At 37.2% G+C, this 26,845-nt stretch overlaps 2 protein-coding genes, 1 long non-coding RNA gene and 2 other non-coding genes across 5 annotated transcripts in view; 2 read left to right on the top strand and 3 right to left on the bottom strand.

Moving 5' to 3' along the window:
* Positions 1–19,895, bottom strand: part of LOC148567623 (uncharacterized) — a 36,382-nt gene extending 16,487 nt beyond the window's left edge. The window contains exon 1 of the long non-coding RNA XR_015880896.1: positions 19,769–19,895. This is a non-coding gene — a long non-coding RNA (uncharacterized LOC148567623). The remainder of the gene's footprint in view (positions 1–19,768) is intronic.
* LOC148567625 (small nucleolar RNA R71) lies at positions 13,375–13,482 on the top strand. The gene has a single exon (XR_015881634.1). It is a non-coding gene; the product is annotated as a small nucleolar RNA R71 (small nucleolar RNA).
* A 112-nt stretch (positions 19,896–20,007) lies between the features above and the next one.
* LOC107639342 (CASP-like protein 2B1) lies at positions 20,008–21,469 on the bottom strand. Its single transcript, XM_088484083.1, has 3 exons — positions 21,246–21,469; positions 21,007–21,139; positions 20,008–20,092 (listed from the first exon to the last, which is right to left on the bottom strand). Exons 1-3 carry the CDS (start codon positions 21,467–21,469, stop codon positions 20,063–20,065), a joined length of 387 nt encoding a protein of 128 aa, XP_088340209.1. The 3' UTR covers positions 20,008–20,062.
* Positions 21,470–24,145: 2,676 nt separating this feature from the next.
* Positions 24,146–24,253, top strand: LOC148567626 (small nucleolar RNA R71). The gene has a single exon (XR_015882491.1). It is a non-coding gene; the product is annotated as a small nucleolar RNA R71 (small nucleolar RNA).
* A 1,379-nt stretch (positions 24,254–25,632) lies between these two features.
* Positions 25,633–26,389, bottom strand: LOC107639341 (CASP-like protein 2B1). The gene is made up of 3 exons (XM_016342815.3): positions 26,166–26,389; positions 25,927–26,059; positions 25,633–25,665 (listed from the first exon to the last, which is right to left on the bottom strand). Exons 1-3 carry the CDS (start codon positions 26,387–26,389, stop codon positions 25,633–25,635), a joined length of 390 nt encoding a protein of 129 aa, XP_016198301.2.
* Between the last annotated feature and the right edge of the window lie 456 nt (positions 26,390–26,845).

Here is a 26,845-nt window from a genome sequence, read left to right on the forward strand (position 1 = left end):
GAGATGGCAGAAAGCTCAAGAAGACAGGCTTATGGACAAGTAGAAGATGTATTAGTAAAGGTTGAGGGCCTTTACATCCCTGCTGATTTCATAATCCTGGATACTGGAAAGGAAGAGGATGAATCCATCATCCTAGGAAGACCTTTCCTGGCCACAGCAAGAGCTGTGATTGATGTTGACAGAGGTGAAATAGTCCTTCAATGGAATGAGAACTCCCTTGTATTCAAAACTAAAGGATCTCCCTCTGCAACCATGGAGAGGAAGCTTGAAAAGCTTCTCTCAAAGCAGAGCCAACCAGAGCCCCCACAGTCAAACTCTAAGTTTGGTGTTGGGAGGCCACAACCAAACTCTAAGTTTGGTGTTGAACTCCCATATCCAAACTCTAAGTTTGGTGTTGGAGAGTCTCAACAAAGCTCTGCATATCTGTGAGGCTCCATGAGAGCCCACTGTCAAGCTATTGACATTAAAGAAGCGCTTGTTGGGAGGCAACCCAATGTTTATCTAATTCTTATTTTTATTGTTTTTCATGTTTTCTTAGGTTCATGATCATGTGGAGTCACAAAATAAATAGAAAAATTGAAAACAGAATCAAAAACAGCAGAAGAAAAATCACACCCTGGAGGAGCATCTGTCTGGCGTTCAGCGCCAGAACAGAGCATGGTTCTGGCGCTGAACGCCCAAAATGGGCAGCTTCTGGGCGCTGAACGCCAGAACAGGCATGGTTCTGGCGTTCAACGCCAGAAATGGCACACAAATGGGCGTTGAATGCCCAAAATGGCCACCAACCTGGCGCTGAACGCCCAGAGTTGGGTACAAAGGCATTTTTACATGCCTAATGGGTGCAGGGATGTAAATGCCTTGACACCTCAGGATCTGTGGACCCCACAGGATCCACTCAGGATCTGTGGACCCCACAGGATCTCCACCTACCTCCACTCACTTCTTCTCACCACTCTCTTTCACACAACCCCATAAACACTCTTCCCTAAAAACCCCTCACCAATCACCTCAATCTCTCTTCCCCACTAAACCTTCACCACTCACACCCATCTCCTCTTCCCCATAAACCTACCTCATAAACTCCACATACCTTCAAAATTCAAAACCAATTTCCCACCCAAACCCACCCATATGGCCGAACCAGTACCCCCCTCCCTTCCCTATATAAAGACCTCCATTCTTCATCAAATTCACACAACACACCCCTCTACACTCCCCTCAGCCGAAACCACATCTCCCTCTCCCTCTCCATATTTCTTCTTCTTCTTCTTCTTCTATTCTTTCGTTTATTGCTCGAGGGCGAGCAATATTCTAAGTTTGATGTGGTAAAAGCATAGCTTTTTTTGTTTTTCCATTACCATTGATGGCATCTAAGACCGGAGAATCCTCTAGAAGAGGGAAAGGGAAGATAAAAGCTTCCACATCCGAGTCATGGGAGATGGAAAGGTTCATCTACAAAGCCCATCAAGACCACTTCTATGATGTTGTGGCCAAGAAAAAGGTGATCCCTGAGGTCCCTTTTAAACTCAAAAGAAATGAGTATCCGGAGATCCGACATGAAATTCAAAGAAGAGGTTGGGAAGTTCTAACAAATCCCATCCAACAAGTCGGCATCTTAATGGTTCAAGAGTTCTATGCCAATGCATGGATCACCAAGAACCATGATCAAAGTAAGAACCCAGATCCAAAGAACTATGTTACAATGGTTCGGGGGAAATACTTAGATTTTAGTCCGGAGAATGTGAGGTTGGCGTTCAACTTGCCATACATGGAAGAGAACGCACGCCCCTACACAAGGAGAGTCAACTTTGATCAAAGGTTGGACCAAGTCCTTATGGACATATGTGTAGAAGGAGCTCAATGGAAGATTGACTCCAAAGGCAAGCCGGTTCAACTAAGAAGATTGGACCTCAAGCCTATTGCTAGAGGATGGTTGGAGTTTATTCAATGCTCAATCATTCCCACTAGCAACCGGTCTGAAGTTACTATAGACCGGGCCATCATGATCCATAGCATCATGATTGGAGAAGAGGTGGAAGTTCATGAGATTATACCTCAAGAACTCTACAAGGTGGCTGACAAGTCTTCCACCATGGCAAGGTTAGCCTTTCCTCACCTCATCTGCCACCTATGCAATTCAGCTGGGATTGACATAGAGGGAGATATCCTCATCAAAGAGGACAAGCCCATCACTAAGAAAAAGATGGAGCAAGCAAGAGAGCCCAGTCATGGAGCTCAAAAGGCGCAAGAAACTCACTTCTATGAGATCCCTGAGATGCCTCAATTGCACTTTCCTCCACAAAATTATTGGGAGCAAATCAACACCTCCCTAGGAGAATTGAGTTCCAATATGGGATAACTAAGGGTGGAACATCAAGAGCACTCCATCATGCTTCATGAAATAAGAGAAGATCAAAAAGCAATGAGGGAGGAGCAACAAAGACAAGGAAGAGACATAGAAGAGCTCAAGGACATCATTGGTTCCTCAAGAAGGAAACGCCACCATCACTAAGGTGGATTCATTCCTTGTTCTTGCTTTCTCTGTTTTTCGTTTTCTATATTATGTGCTTATCTATGTTTGTGCCTTCACTACATGATCATTAGTAGTTAGTAACTTTGTCTTAAAGATATGAATGTCCTATGAATCCATCACCTCTCTTAAAAAGAAAAATGTTTTAATTCAAAAGAACAAGAAGTACATGAGTTTTGAATTTATCCTTGAACTTAGTTTAATTATATTGATGTGGTGACAATGCTTCTTGTTTTCTGAATGTATGCTTGAACAGTGCATATGTCTTTTGAAGTTGTTGTTTAAGAATGTTAAATATGTTGGCTCTTGAAAGAATGATGACTAGGAGACATGTTATTTGATAATCTGAAAAATCATAAAAATGATTCTTGAAGCAAGAAAAAGCAGCAAAGAACAAAGCTTGCAGAAAAAAAAAAGGGGGGCGAAAAAATAGAAAAAAAAATAGAAAGAAAAAGAAAAAGCAAGCAGAAAAAGCCAATAACCTTTAAAACCAAAAGGCAAGGGCAAATAAAAAGGATCCCAAGGCTTTGAGCATCAGTGGATAGGAGGGCCTAAAGGAATAAAATCCTGGTCTAAGCGGCTAAACCAAGCTGTCCCTAACCATGTGCTTGTGGCGTGTAGGTGTCAAGTGAAAACTTGAGACTGAGCGGTTAAAGTCAAGGTCCAAAGCAAAAGAAGAGTGTGCTTAAGAACCCTGGACACCTCTAATTGGGGACTTTAGCAAAGCTGAGTCACAATCTGAAAAGGTTCACCCAATTATGTGTCTATGGCATTTATGTATCCGGTGGTAATACTGGAAAACAAAGTGCTTAGGGCCACGGCCAAGACTCATAAAGAAGCTGTGTTCAAGAATCATCATACTGAACTAGGAGAATCAATAACACTATCTGAACTCTGAGTTCCTATAGATGCCAATCATTCTGAACCTCAATGGATAAAATGAGATGCCAAAACTATTCAAGAGGCAAAAAGCTATAAGTCCCGCTCATATGATTGAAGCTCTGTTTCATTAATGGTTTGGAATTTATAGTATATTCTCTTCTTTTTATCCTATTTGATTTTCAGTTGCTTGGGGACAAGCAACAATTTAAGTTTGGTGTTGTGATGAGCGGATAATTTATACGCTTTTTGGCATTGTTTTTAGTATATTTTTAGTAGGATCTAGTTACTTTTAGGGATGTTTTCATTAGTTTTTATGTTAAATTCACATTTCTGGACTTTACTATGAGTTTGTGTGTTTTTCTGTGATTTCAGGTATTTTCTGGCTGAAATTGAGGGACTTGAGCAGAAATCAGATTCAGAGGTTGAAAAAGGACTGCTGATGCTATTGGATTCTGACCTCCCTGCACTCAAAGTGGATTTTCTGGAGATAAAGAACTCGAAATGGCGCGCTTCTAATTGCGTTGGAAAGTAGACATCCAGGGCTTTCCAGCAATATATAATAATCCATACTTTGGCCAAGAATAGACGACGTAAACTGGCGTTCAACGCCAGTCTTCTGCCCAAATCTGGCGTCCAGCGCCAGAAAAGGATCCAAAACCAGAGTTGAACGCCCAAACTGGCACAGAAACTGGCGTTCAACTCCACAAATGGCCTCTGCACGTGCTACACTTAAGCTCAGCCCAAACACACACCAAGTGGGCCCCAGAAATGGATTTATGCATCAATTACTTACTCATGTAAACCCTAGTGACTAGTTTATTATAAATAGGACCTCTTACTATTGTATTAGGCATCTTTGGATTACCTTATGATCCTTTGATCACGTTTTAGGGGGCTGGCCATCTCGGCCATGCCTGGACCTTCACTTATGTATTTTCAACGGTAGAGTTTCTACACTCCATAGATTAAGGTGTGGAGCTCTGCTGTTCCTCAAAGATTAATGCAAAGTACTACTGTTTTCTATTCAATTCTTCTTATTTCGCTTCTAAGATATCCATTCGCACCCAAGAACATGATGAAGGTGATGATTATGTGTGACGCTCATCATCCTTCTCCCTTATGAACGCGTGCCTGACAAACACTTCCGTTCTACATGAATTAAGCTAGAATGAATATCTCTTAGATCTCCTAACCAGAATCTTCATGGCGTAAGCTAGAATGATGGTGGCATTCAAGAGAATCCGGAAGGTCTAAACCTTGTCTGTGGTATTCCGAGTAGGATTCAATGATTGAATGACTGTGACGAGCTCCGAACTCGCGACTGCAGGGCGTTAGTGACAGACGCAAAAGGATAGTAAATCCTATTCCAGCATGATCGAGAACCGACAGATGAATAGCCGTGCTGTGACAGGGTGCGTGAGCATATTATTCACTGAGAGGATAAGATGAAGCCATTGGCAAGGGTGATGCCTCCAGACGATTAGCCGTGCCGTGACAGGGCATTGGATCATTTTCCCGAGAGATGACCGAAAGTAGCCATTGACAGTGGTGATGTATCACATAAAGCCAGCCATGGAAAGGAGTAAGACTGATTGGATGAAGATAGCAGGAAAGCAGAGGTTCAGAGGAACGAAAAGCATCTCCATTCGCTTATCTGAAATCCCTGCCAATGAATCTACATAAGTATCTCTATCCCTTTTATTGTTTATTTTAATCTAATAAAGTATCATGTTTAAATCCGCCTGACTGAGATTTGCAAGGTGACCATAGCTTGCTTCATACCAACAATCTCCGTGGGATTCGACCCTTACTCACGTAAGGTATTACTTGGACGACCCAGTGCACTTGCTGGTTAGTTGTATCAAAGTTGTGACAATTATGAATTAAGATCAGAGCACCAAGCTTTGGAGCCATTACCAGGATTTGTTCGAGCCTGGAGATCACAATTTCGTGCACCATGTATGCATGTGTGCGAGATACCAAGCTAATCCTAAGAAATCTCACTTAAGTGCGGTGAAAAGGATTATGAAGTATCTCATAGGAACATTAAATGTTGGATTGTGGTATCCGAAAGGATCCACTTGTGATTTGATTGGTTATTCCGATTCCGATTTTGCCGGTTGCAAATTGGATAGGAAAAGCACTAGCGGCACTTGTCACTTGCTAGGAAACTCTCTTGTTTCATGGCATAGTAAGAAACAAGTAAGTGTAGCCTTGTCTACCGCCGAAGCCGAGTATGTAGCCGCCGGTAGTTGTTGCGCCCAAATTTTATGGATGAAACAACAACTTGTGGATTATGGACTCATGCTTGATCACATTCCTATCAAATGTGATAATACTAGTGCAATAAATTTAACCAAGAATCCGGTTCAACATTCAAGAACCAAGCATATTGAGATTAGACATCACTTCATAAGAGACCATGTTGAAAAGGGTGATGTGGTTATTGAATTTGTCGAAACTAGTAAACAACTAGCGGACATCTTCACTAAACCTTTATGTAAAGAAAGTTTTTTTAACATCCGAAATGAACTTGGTATCTTGGATTCTAATCTAATATGATTTGTTTGAATTCATTGTATTTATATTGCTATTTTTGTATCTCTTACTAACTTAAGCATTGGAGATATCCAATTAGCCATTGTTTTGTAGGTTTATGAGTTGATGAATGAGTGATTAATCTTGAGGTAGATTGAAGAATTTGAAGATTATAAACAATGGAGGATCAACAAATTGAAGTTTATAATAGTTTAAGTGAGTATATACATGATGGAACTCAAAGGATTGAAGAAAGAACCACCAAAGGATGAAAATTTGGTGATTTTGGGCAAAATGATGCATGTTGCATCGATGCAACCAAGCTTTGCATCGATGCAAAGCACACAACGTGCTATGTGCATCGATGCAAAGCCTATTGCATCGATGCAAACACGACCAAATTGCACAAAAACACGTGAATTTGGCATTTTTGAGCAACAAAACCCCAATTTTTCATCATCTTCAACCTCACAACTCATATCCCCACATTCAAACCTCCATAACCTCCAAAACAAGCTCACATATAGCTTCATACAACTCACAAAACTTAGATACCCACTACAAACAAATTACATATTTGAAGTCCCCACATTCTCCTCTACAAAACCCATAAAACAAAATCATCCACAATGCCTAGAATCAAGAGAACCATCAAGAAGTCAAAAGGCTCTTCAAGTGTGGTTCCACCTCCAAATAATCATCCTTTGGCAAGGTACTTTGCTTCTAATGAAGATCTTCAATTCTATGAGGCAAGGCTCGCCGGAAGAAAGGAAATTCCTCCGAGGTATTTGGATCCGACCCTTCTTGTCATTCATAAGTTTGATACTCTTAAGGCTATTCTAGTTCATCAAGGCCTCATGGATTTTGTTCAAATTAAGAGTAAATATTATCCGGATTTAGTTGCCATAGCCTATAGTACACTCATGCTTGAGATTAATGAGGAAGATGAATAAAATTTCACATTATTCTTCAAGATAGGAAGAAAGGATTATAGGCTAGATGGTGATGAGTTAGCCACCATTTGGGAGTTGCCAAATCAAGGTGACTTGTTTCAAGGTGGTAAAACCCCAATTGATGAATGGGGTTATTCAAAGGACAATGCCATGCATTTGTTCAACCTTGTACAAGGAGCTCACTCCAAAATTAGTTGCAATTCAATGAGTGCGGAACATAGAACTTTGTTATATCTAGTCACCTATGTATTGCAACCTAGAATATCCGGGCATGCGAATGTAAATGATGAAGATTTGATTGTCATGTGGGCTATGATGAATGGGATTAAGATTAATTGGCCATACTTTATAGTACAACATATGATTAGGCTCAAGATGAAGGATAGGAATGGTGGATTAGGATTCCTTTGCCTATGGTCTAAAGTCTTTGATTATGTTGGTATTGATATATCAAATGAGATTGCCAAGGAAGTACCACCTCAATCTTGTATCAACACTCATATTCTCAACAAAATGGGAAGAAGAAATGTTGATGAACAAGGTCCTCAAGAGCAAGCTCCTCCACAAGCACCTCAAGCTCAAGAACCACCCTCCTTGGTTGATGTAATGAGAGAATTACAATCCATCAACCAAAACATCCAAAGGATTGAAGTAGAGCATGGTAGGCAACTTGAAGCACTTAATCGTCGTGTGTCTCGTGTAGATCATCGCACGGGTCGCTTGGATCGTCGTATTGATGACTTATATGAGCATTTCGGCATCCACCTACCGTATGAAGAGGATAATGATGATGATGAAGACCAAGATTGATTGTCTCCTCTTCATCAAGTCACTTTTTATTGCTTTATGTTTGTTTGATTATATGAATTGTTAAACTAACTCCTAGTAAGCTAAGGATTTCTATTATGGTTTAAATACTTTGATATTTCCTTCATAATTTTGTTTAATGATTAATGCTTGTATGCTTATTTGGTGAAAAACTCAAAATAGGCTTGGTACCCCTATTTTAAGTTAATGTGCATGCCTTGATATATTTCACTTCTTTAGGGGGAATTATGCATGCTTGTTATATATAAAAAGAGGAAATCAAATTCTTTTTGAAAGGGGGAATATCTCATCCTTGAGATTAATAGAGATATTGAACTTAAAAAAATTTCATTGTTTTATGCATGCTTCTATGACACATTTCAAACTCCTTTCTTTTCGATAATGTCAAAAGGGGGAAGAAAAGTTTGAGGATATTTGAAGTTTTGAACTTTTGAAAAAGAACAAGTTTGAGGATTTGAAAAGAAGAAATAAGTTTGCGAAACAATGATTTCAAAAAGACTTCCGCTAAGCAAAAACTTTTGATATCTAAATTGTTTTCTTTGATAAACGCCCTTTAAGGGAACAAATGCACATATTTAGGGGGAACTCCTGCAAAATTTTTTTGTGAAGTCTTCTCCAAAGCTTTCTATAAAACAAAGTGCATTATTGTTGTTTTCAAAATCATTTATAAATGCATATCCTCAAAATTGGTTTGTCATTATCAAAAAGGGGGAAATTGTAAATCATGTTGCTTGTATGCGAAGTTTGTATTCGTAGGTTTTGATGAATGACAAACCAACAAACGACATGAAAGACAAACCAACAAACAACTTGAATGAACAAGCATGTTGAAAGATCAACCAACATTCAACGTTGAGGAATGAAGAGTTGAAAGCAACACAACAACAACAAGAAACTCAAGTCCACAACATTTGAAGACAAGTATAGTGTCTTAGGACTTAGGTAACTTCTTGTTCAGAACCAATTGCTAAATATCTCAACACACACTCACAAAATGTTTTGATGCACATCTTGCAATTCGATACTAGCCAAATGGTTTAAAAACTTGTTTTCAAAGGTACAAAAGCATAGGAATTGACTCCAACAAAGTTTGAGATCAATCCTAAGTATTTTGAAGTGATTTTAAGCCATTCTTTAAGGTTTGCATCGATGCACACTCATCTTGCATCGATGCAAAGCATGCGACGACTTGTTGCATCGATGCAAAGATGTTTGCATCGATGCAACCTAGCTGAAAATTCAAATTTCAGCTTCAAAGACACATTTGCATCGATGCAAAGTGTTATGCATCGATGCAAATGATTCAAAAACATAAAAAACGGCTAGTTTTGACAAAAAGGCTCCATCCCATTAACTCCCCAACGTTTCTAAGGTTTGGGGAGTCTATAAATAGATGGATTGAAGCCTTATTTCAGATACTTGAGTATTTGCAAACTATCTTGTTCATATTCTTTCATTCTACACATTTTTTTAAGGTGTTATAATACACAATTTGAGAGAGCAATATCAATTGGTTCAATAGTGCTAAAATTGTAATCATACACTCTTCTAGAGAGTACTCATTTCGTCTCAACAATTCTTTGAGAATTGTTTTCTTGTACACTTTGTAAATTGGAGTGTGATCTCCAAGGTTGAGTCAAGAGTTATAAACACTATAGTCGGTGAGGATACCAAAGAAGTATACTAAGTACTCAAGGCAAATCTTAGAGAAGGTATCTCTAAGTGGAGTAGGTTAGTATACGAGTGGTGATCATATACCGTGAGGTGTTAGAAACTAAGGACTCGGATTGTAAAAGGTTTTGCGCGAGCACCTTGAAGCTTGGCAATAGTGGAACTTCTCAATAGCGATTGAGAAAGAAAGTGGACGTAGGACAAGGATTGTGCCGAACCACTCTAAATAGCGTTTGCATCTCTCCAAACTCATCTCTTCAATATTATTGTCTTTTACCTTTGAGCAAATAAATTGTGATCGAAAAGTAGCTTCGTAAGTACTTAAGGAATAGCTTAAGTCCGATTGGTGAAAAGCTTGATCAATTTATTTGAGTTGGTGTCTATTGGAAAGTAAAAGCTCCTTATAAATGCTTAGCAATTGAGTTAAGCTCTTGGAAAAATACTAGTACAATAACACTTTTGTATATTGTCTTTAACTTTCGCAAAAAGATTCATTGTTGTTGCAATACTCAATTCACCCCCCCTCTTGAGTAATTGTGCATAGGTTCTACAGTTTTCACTTGACACCTTCACGCCACAAGCACATGGTTAGGGACAGCTTGGTTTAGACGCTTAGGCCAGGATTCATTCCTTTAGGACCTCCTCTCCACTGATGCTCAAAGCCTTGGATCCTTTTTATTACCCTTGCCTTTTGGTTTTAAGTGCTATTGGCTTTTCTGCTTGCTTTTTCTCTCTTTTTCTTTTCTTTTTTTTTGCAAGCTTTTGTATTCACTGCTTTTTCGTGCTTCAAGAATCATTTTTATGATTTTTCAGATTATCAAATAACATGTCTCCTTGTCATCATTCTTTCAAGAGCCAACATATTTAACATTCTTAAACATCAATTTCAAAAGACATATGCACTGTTCAAGCATGCATTCAGAAAACAAAAAGTATTGTCACCACATCAAAACAATTAAACTAATTTCAAGGATGAATTCAAAACCATGTACTTCTTGTTCTTTTATTTTTAAAACATTTTTCATTTAAGAGAGGTGATGGATTCATATTCACTACTTTAAGGCATAGACACTTAGATACTAATGATCATGTAATAAGACACAAATATAAATAAACATTTAACATAAAAAACAAAAAACAGAAAATTTAAGAACAAGGAATGAGTCCACCTTAGTGATGGTGGCGTTTTCTTCTTGAGGAACCAATGATGTCCTTGAGCTCTTCTATTTCTCTTCCTTGTCTTTGTTGCTCCTCCCTCATTGCTCTTTGATCTTCTCTAATTTCATGAAGGATGATGGAGTGCCCTTGATGTTCCACCCTTTGTTGTAGGTTTTTGAGATGAATCTTTCCATCTCCCATGACTCGGAGGAGGAAGCTTTTGTCTTCCCTTTCCCTTTTCTAGAGGTTTCTCCGGTCTTAGGTGCCATCAATGGTAATAGAAAAACAAAAAAGCTTATGCTTTTACCACACCAAACTTAGAATATTGCTCGCCCTCGAGCAAGAGAAGAAAGAAAAGAAGAAGAAGAAGAAGAAGAGAAAATATGGAGGAGATGGAGGTGTTGGGGAAGGGTGTTTATTGGGAAGAGAGGATGAATGTTGAGAAGAGGGAAGAATATGAGTGGAGGTAGGTGGGGATCCTGTGGGATCCACAGATGCTGAGATGATCCTGTGGGGTCCACAGATCCTGAGGTGTCAAGGATTTACATCCCTGCAACAATTAGGCATGTAAAATGCCTTTGCATGCAATTCTGGCGTTTAAACGCTTAATTGATGCTTGTTCTGGGCGTTCAACGCCCATATGCAGCATGTTTCTGGCGTTGAACGCCAGTTCTATGCTTGTTTCTGGCGTTCAGCGCCAGCTCTTCTCAGGGTGCATTCCTAGCGTTTGAACGCCAGGATGTTGCTTGTTTCTGGCGTTCAACACCAAATCCATGCTCTGTTCTGGCATTGAACGCCAGCCAGATGCTCCTTACTGGCGTTTAAACGCCAGTAAGTCCTTCCTCCAGGGTGTGATTTTTCTTCTGCTGTTTTTGATTCTGTTTTTAATTTTTGTAATTATTTTGTGACTCCATATGATCATGAACTTAATAAGACATGAAAGAACAATAAAAATAAAAATAAAATTAGATAAATAGAAATTGGGTTGCCTCCCAACAAGCGCTTCTTTAATGTCAATAGCTTGACAGTGGGCTCTCATGGAGCCACACAGGTGATCAGGTCAATTTTATAGACTCCCAACACCAAACTTAGAGTTTGGATATGGGAGTTCAACACCAAACTTAGAGTTTGGCTGAGGCCTCCCAACACCAAACTTAGAGTTTGACTGTGGGGGCTTTAGTTGACTCTGTACTGAGAGAAGCTTTCTATGCTTCCTCTCCATTGTTACAGAAGGAGATTCTTGAGTTTTAAACACAAGGTTGTCCTCATTCAGTTGAAGGATCAATTCTCCTCTGTCTACATCAATCATAGCTTTTGCTGTGGCTAGGAAGGGTCTTCCAAGGATGATGGATTCGTCCTCATCCTTCCCAGTGTCTAGGATTATGAAATCAGCAGGGATGTAAAGGCCTTCAACCTTTACTAACATGTCCTCCACTTGTCCATAAGCCTGTTTTCTTGAGTTGTCTGCCATCTCTAATGAGATTCTGGCAGCTTGCAAGGATTCCTAGTTTCTCCATTACAGAGAGGGACATGAGGTTTATCCCTGACCCAAGGTCACATAGAGCCTTTTCAAAGGTCATGGTGCCTATGGTACAAGGTATTGAGAACTTTCCAGGATCCTGTTTCTTCTGAGGCAATCTCAGTTGATCCAGATCACTCAGTTCATTGATGAACAAGGGAGGTTCATCTTCCCAAGTCTCATTACCAAATAATTTGGCATTCAGCTTTATGATTGCACCAAGGTACTTGGCAACTTGCTCTTCAGTAACATCCTCATTCTCTTCAGAAGAAGAATACTCATCAGAGCTCATGAAGGGCATAAGGAGGTTCAATGGAATTTCTATGGTCTCTAGATGAGCCTCAGATTCATTTGGTTCCTCAAAGGAAAACTCCTTATTGATCACTAGACGTCCCAGGAGGTCTTCCTCACTGGGATTCACATCCTTTTCCTCCCCTGTAGGTTCGGCCATGATGGCTTATTGATCACTAGACGTCCCAGGAGGTCTTCCTCACTGGGATTCACATCCTTTTCCTCCCCTGTAGGTTCGGCCATGATGGTTATATCAATGGCCTTGCACTCTCTCTTTGGATTCTCTTCTGTATTGCTTGGGAGAGTACTAGGAGGAGTTTCAGTTATCTTCTTACTCAGCTGGCCCACTTGTGCCTCCAAATTTCTAATGGAGGACCTTGTTTCATTCATGAAACTCAGAGTGGCCTTAGATAAATCAGAGACTAAATTTGCTAAGCTAAATGGATTCTGCTCAGAATTCTCTGTCTGTTGCTGAGTGGATGATGGTAAAGGTTTACTATTGTTAAACATGTTTCTTCCACCATTAGTAAAGCCTTTTGAGGCTTTTGTTGATCTTTCCATGAGAAATTTAGGTGATTTCTCCATGAGGGGTTATAGGTGTTTCCATAAGGTTCACCCATATAATTTACCTCTGCTATTGCAGGGTTCTCAGGATCATAAGCTTCTTCTTCAGAAGATTCCTCTTGAGTACTGTTGGATGCAGCTTGCATTCTATTCAGACTCTGAGAAATCATATTGACTTGCTGAGTCAATAGTTTGTTCTGAGCCAATATGCCATTCAGAGCATCAATTTCAAGAACTCTCTTCCTTTGAGGCATCCCATTACTTACATTGTTCCTCTCAGAAGTGTACATAAACTGGTTGTTAGTAACCATGTCAATAAGTTTTTGAGCTTCTGCAGGCGTTTTCTTTAGGTGAATGGATCCACCTGCAGAATGGTCCAGTGACATCTTTGAGAACTCAGACAGACCAGAATAGAATATATCCAGAATGGTCCATTCTGAAAGCATGTCAGGAGGACACCTTTTGGTCATCTGCTTGTATCTTTCCCAAGCTTCATAGAGGGATTCACCATCTTTTTGCTTGAAGGTCTGAACATCCACTCTAAGCTTGCTCAGCTTTTGAGGAGGAAAGAACTTAGCCAAGAAGGCCGTGACCAGCTTATCCCAAGAGTTCAGGCTATATTTAGGTTGTGAGTCCAACCATGTTCTAGGTCTATCTCTCACAGCAAACGGGAAAAGCATGAGCCTGTAGACCTCGGGATCAACCCCATTGGTCTTAACAGTATCATAGATCTGCAAGAATTCAATTAAGAACTAAAAAGGATCTTCGGATGGAAGTCCATGAAAGTTGCAGTTCTGTTGCATCAGAGAAACTAATTGAGGTTTAAGCTCAAAATTGTTTGCTCCAATGGTAAGGATTGAGACGCTTCTTCCATCAAACTTGGAAGTAGGTGTAGTATAACCACCAAGCATCCTCCTTGCATTATTATTATTTTCGGCTGCCATCTCCTCTTCCTTTTCGAAAATTTTTGTAAGGTTGTCTCTGGATTGTTGTATTTTAGCTTCTCTCAGTTTTCTTTTTAGAGTCCTTTCAGGTTCAGGATCTGCTTCAACAAGAATGTTCTTATCCTTGCTCCTGCTCATATGACAAAGAAGGGAATAAAAAAGAAAATATGGAATCCTCTATGTCACAGTATAGGGATTCCTCATGCAAGTATGAGAAGAGAAGAATATAAGAAGGATGAGAGGAAAAATTCGAACACAGAGAGGGTGATGGGGTTCGAATTTTGGGTGGAAGAGAAGTGTTAGTAGATGAATAAATAAATAGAAGAAGATGAGAGAGGGGGAATTTCGAAAATTAATAAAATTTAAAATTTTAAAGTTAAATTTCGAAAATTAAATTTGAAATCAAATTAGATTAAAATTAAAACAATTAGATAATTAAAAAGAAAATTTGGAAAAGAGGGAGGTATATTCGAAAATTAAAGAGGGAAGAGTAGTTAGGTGGTTTTGAAAAAGATAAGAAACAAACAACAAGTCAATTAATTAGTTGAAAAAGATTTGAAAATCAATTTTGAAAAGATAAGAAGATAAGAAATTAGAAAAGATATTTTAAAATCAAATTTTTGAAAAAGATATGATTTAAAAAGATATGATAGAAAGATATGATTAAAATTAGTTTTGAAAAAGATTTGAATTTTAAAATCAAAATTAATGACTTGACTCACAAGTAATCACAAGATATGATTCTAGAACTTAAAGTTTGAATCTTTCTTAAAAATAGTTTTGAAAAAGATTTTGAAAAGATAAGATTTTTAAATTGAAAATTTGATTTGACTCATAAGAAACAACTAAATTTTAAAAAGTTTTGAAAAAGTCAACTCAAATTTTCGAAAATTTATGAGTGAAAAAAAAGGAAAGATATTTTTTATTTTTGAATTTTTAATGATGAAAGAGAAAAACATCAAAAAGACTCAATGCATGAAAATTTTGGATCAAAACATGTGATGCATGCAAGAATACTATGAATGTCAAGATGAACACCAAGAACACTTTGAATATCAAGATGAACACCAAGAACTTATTTTTGAAAAATTTTTTATGCAAAGAAAACATGCAAGACACCAAACTTAGAAATATGCAAACTTCAGACACTAACAAATTGAAAATGCATATGAAAAACAAGAAAAGACACAAAACAAGAAAATATGAAGATCAAACAAGAAGACTTATCAAGAACAACTTGAAGATCATGAAGAACACTATGAATGCATGAATTTTCGAAAATTTTTAGAAAAATAAAAGTATGCAATTGACACCAAACTTAAAAATTGACTCAAGACTCAAACAAACAACATAAAATATTTTTGATTTTTATGATTTTATTAATTTTTTTGGATTTTTTTATATATATATATTTTTTTTTGAAAACATATAGGAAAAAGGAAGTAATGAATTCAAAGTCCTCAATCAAGATTCCAGGAATCATACCAGGTTAGTCTAAAGCTTGATGGCCAGCCAAACTTCAGCATACCATTTTGAAACTTTAGAATTCACTCTTAAAAATTTTAAAATAATTTTCGAAAACAAAGGGAAAAAATTTTTTGAAAGATTTTTGAAGAATTTTTTTTTGAAAATAAAACAAAAAGAAAATTACCTAATCTGAGCAACAAGATGAACCGTCAGTTGTCCAAACTCGAACAATCCACGGCAACAGCGCCAAAAACTTGGTGTGCGAAATCGTGATCATTGCTTCATTGGTAACGGCGCTAAAAACTCAATACGCACGTTCATGATCTTAATTCTATTTCACAACTTCGTACAACTAACCAGCAAGTGCACTGGGTCGTCCAAGTAATACCTTACGTGAGTAAGGGTCGAATCCCACTGAGATTGTTGGTATGAAGCAAGCTATGGTCATCTTGTAAATCTCAGTCAAGCGGATTAAATTGTTTTAAGAAATTATAGTGGATGAAAATAAATAAAATATAAAATAGTATAGTGGTACTTATGTAATTCATTGGTGAGAATTTTAGATAAGCATATAGAGATGCTTTCGTCCCTTTGAACCTCTGCTTTCCTGCTGTCTTCATCCAATCCTTCCTACTCCTTTCCATGGCAAGCTATATGTAGGGCATCACCATTGTCAATGGCTACTTCCCATCCTCTCTATGAAAATGGTTTGATGCGCTGTCACTGCATGGCTAATCATCTGGAGGTTCTCGATCATACTGGAATAGGATTCACCCTCCTTTTGCGTCTGTCACTACGCCCAGTACTTGCGAGTTTGAAGTTCGTTACAGCCATCCCTTCCCGGATCCTACTCGGAATACCACAAACAAGGTTTAGACTTTCCGGATCTCAGGAATAGCCATCCATAGGTTCTAACTTATACCACAAAGACTCTAATATCTCGGACTTGGTCCCCTGTATTAGATATCTAAGAGATATTCATTTTAGCTTGTTTGCGTGTAGAACGGAAGTGTTTGTCAGGCACGCGTTCATAGGTGAGAATGATGATGAGCGTCACATAATCATCACATTCATCATGTTCTTGGGTGCGAATGGATATCTTAGAATAGGAATAAGCTTGAATTGAATAGAAAAACAGTAGTACTTTGTATTAATTCATGAGGAACAGCAGAGCTCCACACCTTAATCTATGGAGTGTAGAAACTCTACCGTTTAAAAATACATAAGTGCTAATGGTCCAGGCATGGCCGAATGGCCAGCTCCCATGAAAGTCTAAGATGGCATAAAACTAATCAAAGATGATCCGAAGATAGTAAAAAGTCCTATTTATACTAAACTAGTTACTAGGGTTTACAGAAATGAGTAAATGATGCAGAAATCCACTTCCGGGGCCCACTTGGTGTGTGCTTGGGCTGAGCTTGAAGTTTACACGTGGAGAGATCATTTTTGGAGTTGAACGCCAGTTTGTAACGTTTTTCTGGCGTTGAACTCCACTTTGCAACTTGTTTCTGGCGCTGAACGCCAGACTGCAACATGGAACTGGCGTTCAACGCCAGTTTGCGTCATCCAAACTCGAGTAAAGTATGAACTATTATATATTGATGGAAAGCCCTGGATGTCTACTTTCCAACGCAATTGAGAGTGTGCCATTTGGAGTTTTGTAGCTCCAGAAAATCTACTTTGAGTGCAGGGAGGTCAGAATCCAACAGCATCTGCAGTCCTTCTTCAACCTCTGAATATGATTTTTGCTCAAGTCCCTCAATTTCAGTCAGAAAATACCTGAAATCACAGAAAAATACACAAACTCATAGTAAAGTCTAGAAATGTGAATTTTAATTAAAAACTAATAAAAATAGACTAAAAACTAACTAAATCATACTGAAAACTATGTAAAAATAATGCCAAAAAGCGTATAAATTATCGGCTCATCACAACACCAAACTTAAATTGTTGCTTGTCCCCAAGCAACTGAAAATCAAATAGGATAAAAAGAAGAGAATATACTATAAATTCCAAACTAGCAATGAAACATAGCTCCAATCAAATGAGCGGGACTTGTAGCTTTTTGCCTCTTGAATAGTTTTGGCATCTCACTTTATCCATTGAAGTTCAGAATGATTGGCATCTATAGGAACTCAGAGTTCAGATAGTGTTATTGATTCTCCTAGTTTAGTATGTTGATTCTTGAACACAGCTACTTTATGAGTCTTGGCCGTGACCCTAAGCAGTTTGTTTTCCAATATTACCACCGGATACATAAATGCCACAGACACATAACTGGATGAACCTTTTCAGATTGTGACTCAACTTTGCTAAAGTCCCCAATTAGAGGTGTCCAGGGTTCTTAAGCACACTCTGCTTTTCTTTGGATCTTGACTTTAACCGCTCAGTCTCAAGTTTTCACTTGACACCTTCACGCCACAAGCACATGGTTAGGGACAGCTTGGTTTAGCCGCTTTGGCCATGATTCATTCCTTTAGGCCCTCCTATCCACTGATGCTCAAAGCCTTGGATCCTTTTTATTACCCTTGCCTTTTGGTTTTAAGGGCTATTGGCTTTTTCTGCTTGCTTTTTCTCTCTTTTTTTTTCTTTTTTTTTTTTGCAAGCTTTTGTATTCACTGCTTTTTCTTTCTTCAAGAATCATTTTTATGATTTTTCAGATTATCAAATAACATGTCTCCTTGTCATCATTCTTTCAAGAGCCAACATATTTAACATTCTTAAATATCAATTTCAAAAGACATATGCACTGTTCAAGCATGCATTCAGAAAACAAAAAGTATTGTCACCACATCAAAACAATTAAACTAATTTCAAGGATGAATTCGAAACCATGTACTTCTTGTTCTTTTGTTTTTAAAACATTTTTCATTTAAGAGAGGTGATAGATTCATATTCACTACTTTAAGGCATAGACACTTAGATACTAATGATCATGTAATAAGACACAAATATAAATAAACATTTAACATAAAAAACGAAAAGGCAAGAATCCAACAGCATCTGCAGTCCTTCTTCAACCTCTGAATCTGATTTTTGCTCAAGTCCCTCAATTTTAGTCAGAAAATACCTGAAATTACAGAAAAATACATAAACTGATAGTAAAGTCCAGAAATGAGAATTTTAATTAAAAACTAATAAAAATAGACTAAAAACTAACTAAATCATACTGAAAACTATGTAAAAACAATGCCAAAAAGCGTATAAATTATCCGCTCATCAAGAAGCTCCCTCTTCTCTCTAGAATTAGGGTTCCTAGGATTAATTGCATCATATATCCATGTTTAATTCTTTGCTTTCATCTTGTTTCTTCTACATTTTCATGCTCTAGTAGTATAATTCTCTTGCTCTCTCTTGTTAATTTCCCTTTTTGCTCTCTTTTGTGTTGATGAACACTTGTTGGATTTGGATTTTCTATTAATGAAATTTGATGTTTGATGCCCTTTTATTGTTGATTTGAGTTGTGATTTTACTTTCTTTGTAATTGGTATTTGGTAGATTTTACTATTTCTTGCACATTTACCATGCTTTCCTTTTATGCCTTCCAAGTGTTTGACAAAATGCTTGGTTGGATGTTAGAGTAGATTTTGAGCATTCTTGGCTTGGAAAGAGTAATTAGGCAATCTTGAGTCATGAAAACCCAACTTATGTTGGTGACCTAGAATTGTTAGCTAATATTGTTTCCATTGACTCTAATCTCTTGCTAATTCAATTAGTGAGTTGATTAGGACTTTTGGATTGAAATTAGCTAGTCTTATTAGACTTTCTTCGAGTATGAGGATAATATTATACCTTCCTCCATTGTCGGGGATGACGTAATAAGATAAATTCTTGTTTATTATTGTGATATGATTGATTAGTCTTGTTTGACGTTCTCCCTATGTGAAGATAACATGATACCTTCTTCCATTTGTTGAAGTTGACTAAATAGGATGAACTAATCATTGTATGACTAGGATAGAAAACCTATATTCTCAACCCTTGCCATGAATGTCTCTCTTTATTACTTGCTTTCTTTAGTTGATTGCTTTACTTTTCTTACCCATTTAATTTCTTGTCCCTTTATCAATCAAACCCCCATAGTACTCCATAGCCAATAATTGACCACTTCATTGCAATTCCTTGTGAGACGACCCGAGGTTTAAATACTTCGGTTAATTTTCATTGGGGTTTGTACTTGTGACAAAACCAAATTTTTGATTGGGAGGATTGTTTATTGGTGTAGAACTATACTTGCAACGAGAATTATTTTGTGTGAAATTCAATACCGACACGACAATTCACTCATCAATCAACATGGTAATAAAATGCTTGAGGAAAAAGCAAGATGTTGATGCAAGAATCTTGATAATCTTGTGTTTTGACCACAATGTATAAGACAATAAAAAAAGTAGGATGTGATCTTTCAAATAAAAAAGGGTACCTGATCAGCAGAGAAAATGGCCCAAGCTAAGGGCTTGTTGAAGAGAACACTTCCCCTAACCAAACTCACAACACAACGGAGTCCTTAAATCAAAGAGTATCCAGCAGCCAAACCATTAGCAACTACCAAGAATCTGGAAAGTTTTTTAATCCATCAAAAACTAATGAATTAGGACAACAAAACATGCAACACTTTTGATGCTAGAAATTAACATAGAACATAGATTAATAGATACTTACACCAAAGCCATAACATCAGTGAATTTAGCTTCCTTCTCAAAGGAGAAAAACACCTTCACTTGTGAATCAGTTCCAATAAGAACAGCTGAAACAACTCCAAGACCAAGAATCATAAACCTTAACACTAACTCAGCTATCTTGATCCTCTTATCCAACAATTTCAGGTTTGTGCTATGGTACACTAGAGCTATTCCAGGACTAACACCTACACCCAAATAACTCATTTTTCCTAGACACTAACAATGCAAAAGAAAACAATGGATATAAACACCAACCACTAAATTCTTCACCACTTAAATAGACACGGGTTTTAGTTCAACACCCAAGAAAATAGAAGGAAAAAAAGATTCAGACAAGGAAAAAAGAAATAAATAAAAGAGAGAAACAAAATATGTATTTAGAAAGTAAATAATCAAGAAGATAAAATACCATAAAATCAAAAAACCAGAAAAAAAAAACAATAAACCAGTGAATACAATTGCACCCTATAAATACATTAACTTATTTTTACACACCAAATTAAATATCAATGAAACCCGTTAAACCTTAAAACCCAATGATAGAACAGCACAAGCAATACTAATTAATTAAGTTGGTGTGACAGTTTTGCCTAGTTAATTTCACATGGGTTCATCACCTCATTTCATAGAACCAAGTTGGTGTGAGAACAAACAAATAAAACTTCTTTTTTAAATTAAGCCTATCAAACTTGAAAGTTTACCTAAACTTGTAAAACCTAGAAAACTTAAAATTATAAAATAAAAAATATATATTGTCACTCAGGTTATATCGCTATGGACATAATGACAAATTACTTTTTTATTATGTCTTTGCATGAATTTATAAAAAAAAAAAGTGATATTAATCAACATGGCAACAAAATGCTTGAGGAAAAAGCAAGATGTTGATGCAAGAATCTTGATAATCTTGTGTTTTGACTACAATTTCTAAAACAACAAAAAAAAAGTAGGATGTGATCTTTTAAATATAAAAGGGTACCTGATCAGCAGAGAAAATGGCCCAAGCTAAGGGCTTGTTGAAGAGAACACTTCCCCTAACCAAACTCACAACACAATGGAGTCCTTGAATTAAAGAGTATCCAGCAACAAAACCATTAGCAACTATTAAGAATCTGCAAAGTTTTTTAATCCATCAAAAAGTAATGAATTAGGACAACAAAACATGCAACACTTTTATTGCTAGAAATTAACATAGAACATAGATTAATAGATACTTACACCAAAGCCTTAACATCAGTGAATTTAGCTTCCTTCTCAAGGGAGAAAAGCACCTTCACTTGTGAATCAGTTCCAATAAGAATAGCTGAAATAACTCCAAGACTAAGAATCATAAACCTTAACACCAACTCAGCTATCTTGATCTTCCTATCCAACAATTTCAGGTTTGTGCTATGGTACACTGGAGCTATTCCAGGACTAACACCTACACCCAAATAACTCATTTTCTCTAGACACTTAACAATGAAAAAGAAAACAGTGGATATGAACACCCACCACTAAATTCCTCACCACTTAGGTTTTTCTAGCCTTAGGTGCCATTAATGGTTATGAAAAAATAAAAAGCAGAGCTTTTTCCCACACCAAACTTAAAATATTTGCTCGTCCTTGAGCAAAAGAAGAAAGAAAGGAGGAGAAGAAGAAGAAATGAAGGAGATGGAGGTGTGTGTTGGATTCGGCCAAGGGGGGTAGGAGTGTGTATGATGTGTGAAATTGAAGGTGGTGAGGAGGGGTATTTATAGGGTAAGAGAGAGGGAAGTCGTGTATGAGGGTTTAGGTTTGGAAGGGAAATATTTTGAATTTGAATGGTGAATTAGGTGGGGTTTGTTGATGGATGGATGTGAGTTGTGAAGAGATTATGGAGAACAGGGTGAGATTTGATAGTTGAATGGTATTTGGGGAAGAGGTGTTGATGGGATTGGTCAAGGGTATTTGGGGAAGAGTGTTATGGAGAGGTGTGAAGAGGAGAGAAGAAGAGAGCATAGGTGGGGATCCTGTGGTGTCCACAGATCCTGAGGTGTTAAGGAATTTTGGTCCCTGCACCTTTCTGGCGTTTAAACGCCCTCTGTGTGCCATTTCTGGCATTTAACACCAACTCTGCTACCTTTTCTGGCATTAAATGCCAAGCTGATGCCCCTTTCTGGCGTTTAATGCCCATCAGACACCCTTTTCTGGTATTTAATGCTAGTCTGGCTTCCATTTCTGGCGTTTAACACCCAGAATGCTGCTAGACTGGGCGTTAAATGCCCATTCTGCTATCCTTACTGCCGTTTAAACGCCAGTAAGCCTGTCCTCCAGGGTGTGCTATTTTTGATGCTGTTTTTTATTTTGCATTAATTCTACAGCTATTTTTGTAACTCCACATGATCATCTACCTAAAGAAAACATAGAATAATAATGGAAAATAAATAAATATAAATAACATTGGGTTGCCTCCCAATAAGTGCTTCTTTAATGTCAATAGCTTGACAGTGAGCTCTTAGAGAGCTTCACAGAGACTCAGAGCTTAGTGGTGGCCTCTCAACACTAAATTTAAAAGTTGAGTGTGGGGGCTCTGTTTGACTCTGTATTGAGAGAAACTTTCCATGCTTTCTCTCCATGGTTACAGAAGAAGATCCTTGAGCCTTAAACACAAGGTAGTCCTCATTCAATTGAAAGACTAACTCTCCTCTGTCCACATCAATCACAGCCCTTGTTGTGGCTAGGAAGGGTCTTCCAAGGATAATGGATTCATCTTCATCCTTCCCAGTGTCTAGGATTATGAAGTCAGCAGGGATGTACAGGCCTTCAACCTTCACTAAGACATCCTCTACAAGTTCATAAGCATGTTTCCTTGATTTGTCTGCCAATTCTAGTGAGATTCTTGCAGCATGTACCTCAAAGATCCCTAGTTTCTCCATTACAGAGAGTGGCATAAGGTTTATACCTGACCCCAAGTCACACAGAGCCTTCTTAAAGGTCATGGTGCCTATGGTACAGGGTATTAAGCACTTTCCGGGATCCGGTTTCTTCTGAAGTAATTTCTGTTAAACCAAAATATTCAGTTCATTGATGAGCAATGGAAGTTCATCATCCCAAGTCTCATTACTAAATAACTTGGCATTCAGCTTCATGATTGCTCCTAGATACTGAGCAACTTGCTCTTCAATAATATCTTCATCCTTTTCAGAGGAAGAATACTCGTCAGAGCTCATGAATGGCAACAGTAAGTTTAGTGGAATCTCTATGGTCTCTGTATGAGCCTCAGATTTCTTTGGTTCCTCATTAGGGAACTCCTTAGGGGTCAGTGGACGTCCATTGAGGTCTTCTTCACTGGAAATCACTGCCTCTTCCTCCTCTACAGGTTCGGCTATTTTGGTTATATTGATGGCCTTACACTCTCTCTTTGGATTCTCTTCTGTATTACTTGGGAGAGTACTAGGAGGGATTTCAGTAACTTTTTTACTCAGCTGACCCACTTGTGCCTCCAAATTTCTGATGGAGGACCTTATTTCAGTCATAAAACTGAGAGTGATCTTAGATAGATCAGAAACTATGGTTGCTAAGTCAGAGAGGCTCTACTTAGAATTCTTTGTCTGTTGCTGAGAAGATGATGGAAAAGGCTTGCTATTGCCAAACCAAGTTTTCCCACCATTATTATTATTGAAGCCTTGTTGAGGCTTCTGTTGATCCTTCCATGAGAAATTAGGATGATTTCTCCATGAAGGATTATAGGTGTTTCCATAGGATTCTCCCATGTAATTCACCTCTTCCATTCCACGATTCTCAGAGTCATAAGCTTCTCCTTCTGATGAAGCTTCTTTAGTACTGCCAGATGCAGCTTGTATTCTAGTCAGATTCTGAGAAATCATGTTGACTTGCAGAGTCAATATTTTATTCTGAGCCAATATGGCATTCAGAATATCAATCTCAAGAACTCCTTTCTTCTGAGTCATCCCATTATTCATAGGATTTCTTTCAGAAGTATACATGAATTGGTTATTTGCAACCATTTCAATGAGTTCCTGGGCTTCTGCAGGTGTCTTCTTCAGATGAAAAGATCCACTAGGAGAGTGATCCAAGGACATCTTGGGTAATTCAGACAGACCATCATAGAATATACATAGGATGCTCTATTCTGAAAGCATGTCAGAAGGACACCTTCTGATCAATTGCTTGTTTCTTTCCCAAGCTTCATAGAGGGATTCACCTTCCTTCTGTCTGAAGGTTTGGATTTTCACTCTAAGCTTGCTCAACTTTTGAGGTGGAAAGAATTTGGCCAAGAAAGTATTGACCAACTTTTCCCAAGAGTTCAGGCTTTCTTTAGGTTGTGAGTCCAACCATATTCTAGCTCTGTCTCTTACAGCAAAAGGGAAAAGCATAAGTCTGTAGACCTTAGGATTAACCCCATTGGTCTTAACAGTGTCATAGATCTACAAGAATTCAGCTAAGAACTGATGAGGATCTTCCAATGGAAGTCCATGAAACTTGCAATTTTGCTGCATTAGAGAAACTAATTGAGGCTTAAGCTCAAAGTTGTTTGCTCCAATTGCAGGAATTGAGATGCTTCTTCCATAGAAGTCGAAAGTTGGTGCAGTAAAGTCACCAAGCATCTTCCTGGCATCTCCACCATTGTTGTTGTTTTCGGCTGCCATGTCTTATTCTTTTTCGAAAATTTCTGTAAAGTCCTCTCCAGAGTGTTGTGCTTTAGCTTCTCTTAGCTTCCTCTTCAGAGTTTTTTCAGGTTCCAGATCAGCTTCAACAAGAATGTTCTTATCCTTATTCCTACTCATATGAAAAAGAAGAGAACAGAGAAAGAAGAGGAATCCTCTATGTCATAGTATAGAGATTCCTTTATGTGAGTAGAAGAATAGAAGAATGAGGTAGAGAGAAAATAAGAAGAATTCGAACACAGAGAGAGGGAGAGGGTTCGAATTATAAGTAGAAGAGAAGTGTTAGTAAATAAATAAATAAATAGAAAGATATGAGAGAGAGTTATTCGAATATTAAAAAGAGGGAGAAGAAAAATATTTTTATTTTTATTTAATTAATTAAGTTAGAATTTGAATTTTAAGAAAAGAAATAAAATAAAATTAGAATCTAAAAAATTAGTTAATTAAAAAGAATTTTGAAAAAGTGGTTAGTTGTTTTCGAAATTAATGAGAGAGAGAAGTAGTTATGTGGTTTTGAAAAAGATAACAAATAGTAAACTTTTTAAAATTAAAACAAACAAGTGATAATAAAATTATCCGCTCATCATTCAACACCCAAGAAAATAGAAGGAAGAAAAGGAATAAATAAAAGAGAGAAACAAAATATATATTTAGAAAGTAAATAATCAAGAACATAAAATACCATAAAATAAAAAAACCAGAAAAAAAAAACAATAAACCAATGAATACAATTGCACCCTATAAATACATTAACTTATTTTTACACACCAAATTAAATATCAATGAAACCCGTTAAACCTTAAAACCCAATGATAGAACAGCACAAGCAATACTAATTAATTAAGTTGGTGTGACAGTTTTTCCTAGTTAATTTCACATGGGTTCATCACCTCATTTCATAGAACCAAGTTCGTGTGAGAACAAACAAATAAAACTTCTTTTTTAAATTAAGCATATCAAACTTGAAAGTTTACCAAAACTTGTGGAACCTAGAAAACATAAAATTATAAAATAAAAAATATATATTGTCACTCAGGTTATATCGCTATGGACATAATGACAAATTACTTTTTTATTTTGTCTTTGCATGAATTTATAAAAAAATAAGTGATATTAATCAACATGGCAACAAAATGCTTGAGGAAAAAGCAAGATGTTGATGCAAGAATCTTGATAATCTTGTGTTTTAACCACAATGTATAAGACAACAAAAAAAAGTAGGATGTGATCTTTCAAATATAAAAGGGTACCTGATCAACAGAGAAAATGGCCCAAGCTAAGGGCTTGTTGAAGAGAACACTTCCCCTAACCAAACTCACAACACAATGGAGTCCTTGAATCAAAGAGTATCCAGCAGCCAAACCATTAGCAACTACCCAGAATCTGCAAAGTTTTTTAATCCATCAAAAACTAATGAATTAGGACAATAAAACATGCAACACTTTTATTGCTAGAAATTAACATAGAACATAGATTAATAGATACTTACACCAAAGCCTTAACATCAGTGAATTTAGCTTCTTTCTCAAAGGAGAAAAACACCTTCACTTGTGAATCAGTTCCAATAAGAATAGCTGCAACAACTCCAAGACCAAGAATCATAAACCTTAACACCAACTCAGCTATCTTGATCCTCTTATCCAACAATTTCAGGTTTGTGCTATGGTACACTGGAGCTGTTCCAGGACTAACACCTACAACCAAATAACTCATTTTCTCTAGACATTAACAATACAAAAGAAAACAATGGATATGAACACCAACCACTAAATTCTTCACCACTTAAATAGACACGGGTTTTAGTTCAACACCCAAGAAAATAGAAGGAAAATAATATTCAGACAAGGAAAAAAGAAATAAATAAAAGAGAGAAACAAAATATGTATTTAGAAATTAAATAATCAAGAAGATAAAATACCATAAAATCAGAAAACCAGAAGAAAAAAAACAATAAACCAGTGAATACAATTGCACCCTATAAATACATAAACTTATTTTTACACACCTATAAACTTTTACATATCATAAAAAGGTAAAAATATTAGAGTACAGAATGAAAGTTTGAAAAAATATTAGAATTCAAGACATGCAAAAGGAAGCAATAATGCCTAACAGCATACCATTCTACAAAAACTTACCACTAGATTTTTCCTTCCTTAATGTGGAGGA

Source organism: Arachis ipaensis, chromosome B4, assembly GCF_059453495.1.
Source record: "Arachis ipaensis isolate K30076 ecotype BB chromosome B4, ASM5945349v1, whole genome shotgun sequence".
Taxonomy (NCBI): domain Eukaryota; kingdom Viridiplantae; phylum Streptophyta; class Magnoliopsida; order Fabales; family Fabaceae; genus Arachis; species Arachis ipaensis.

Bases quoted from the DNA above. Each gene is read 5' to 3' on its own strand.
- LOC107639342 (XM_088484083.1), bottom strand. From the start codon at position 21,469: ATGAGTTATTTGGGTGTAGGTGTTAGTCCTGGAATAGCTCCAGTGTAC. The intron at 21,140-21,245 runs GTAAGTATCTAT...AAAACTTTGCAG, and splicing joins ACTGATGTTAAGGCTTTGGT to ATTCTTAATAGTTGCTAATG. The intron at 20,093-21,006 runs GTACCCTTTTAT...GAGTTGTTTCAG, and splicing joins CCATTTTCTCTGCTGATCAG to CTGTTCTTATTGGAACTGAT.
- LOC107639341 (XM_016342815.3), bottom strand. From the start codon at position 26,389: ATGAGTTATTTGGTTGTAGGTGTTAGTCCTGGAACAGCTCCAGTGTAC. The intron at 26,060-26,165 runs GTAAGTATCTAT...AAAACTTTGCAG, and splicing joins ACTGATGTTAAGGCTTTGGT to ATTCTGGGTAGTTGCTAATG. The intron at 25,666-25,926 runs GTACCCTTTTAT...TATGTTTTCTAG, and splicing joins CCATTTTCTCTGTTGATCAG to GTTCCACAAGTTTTGGTAAA.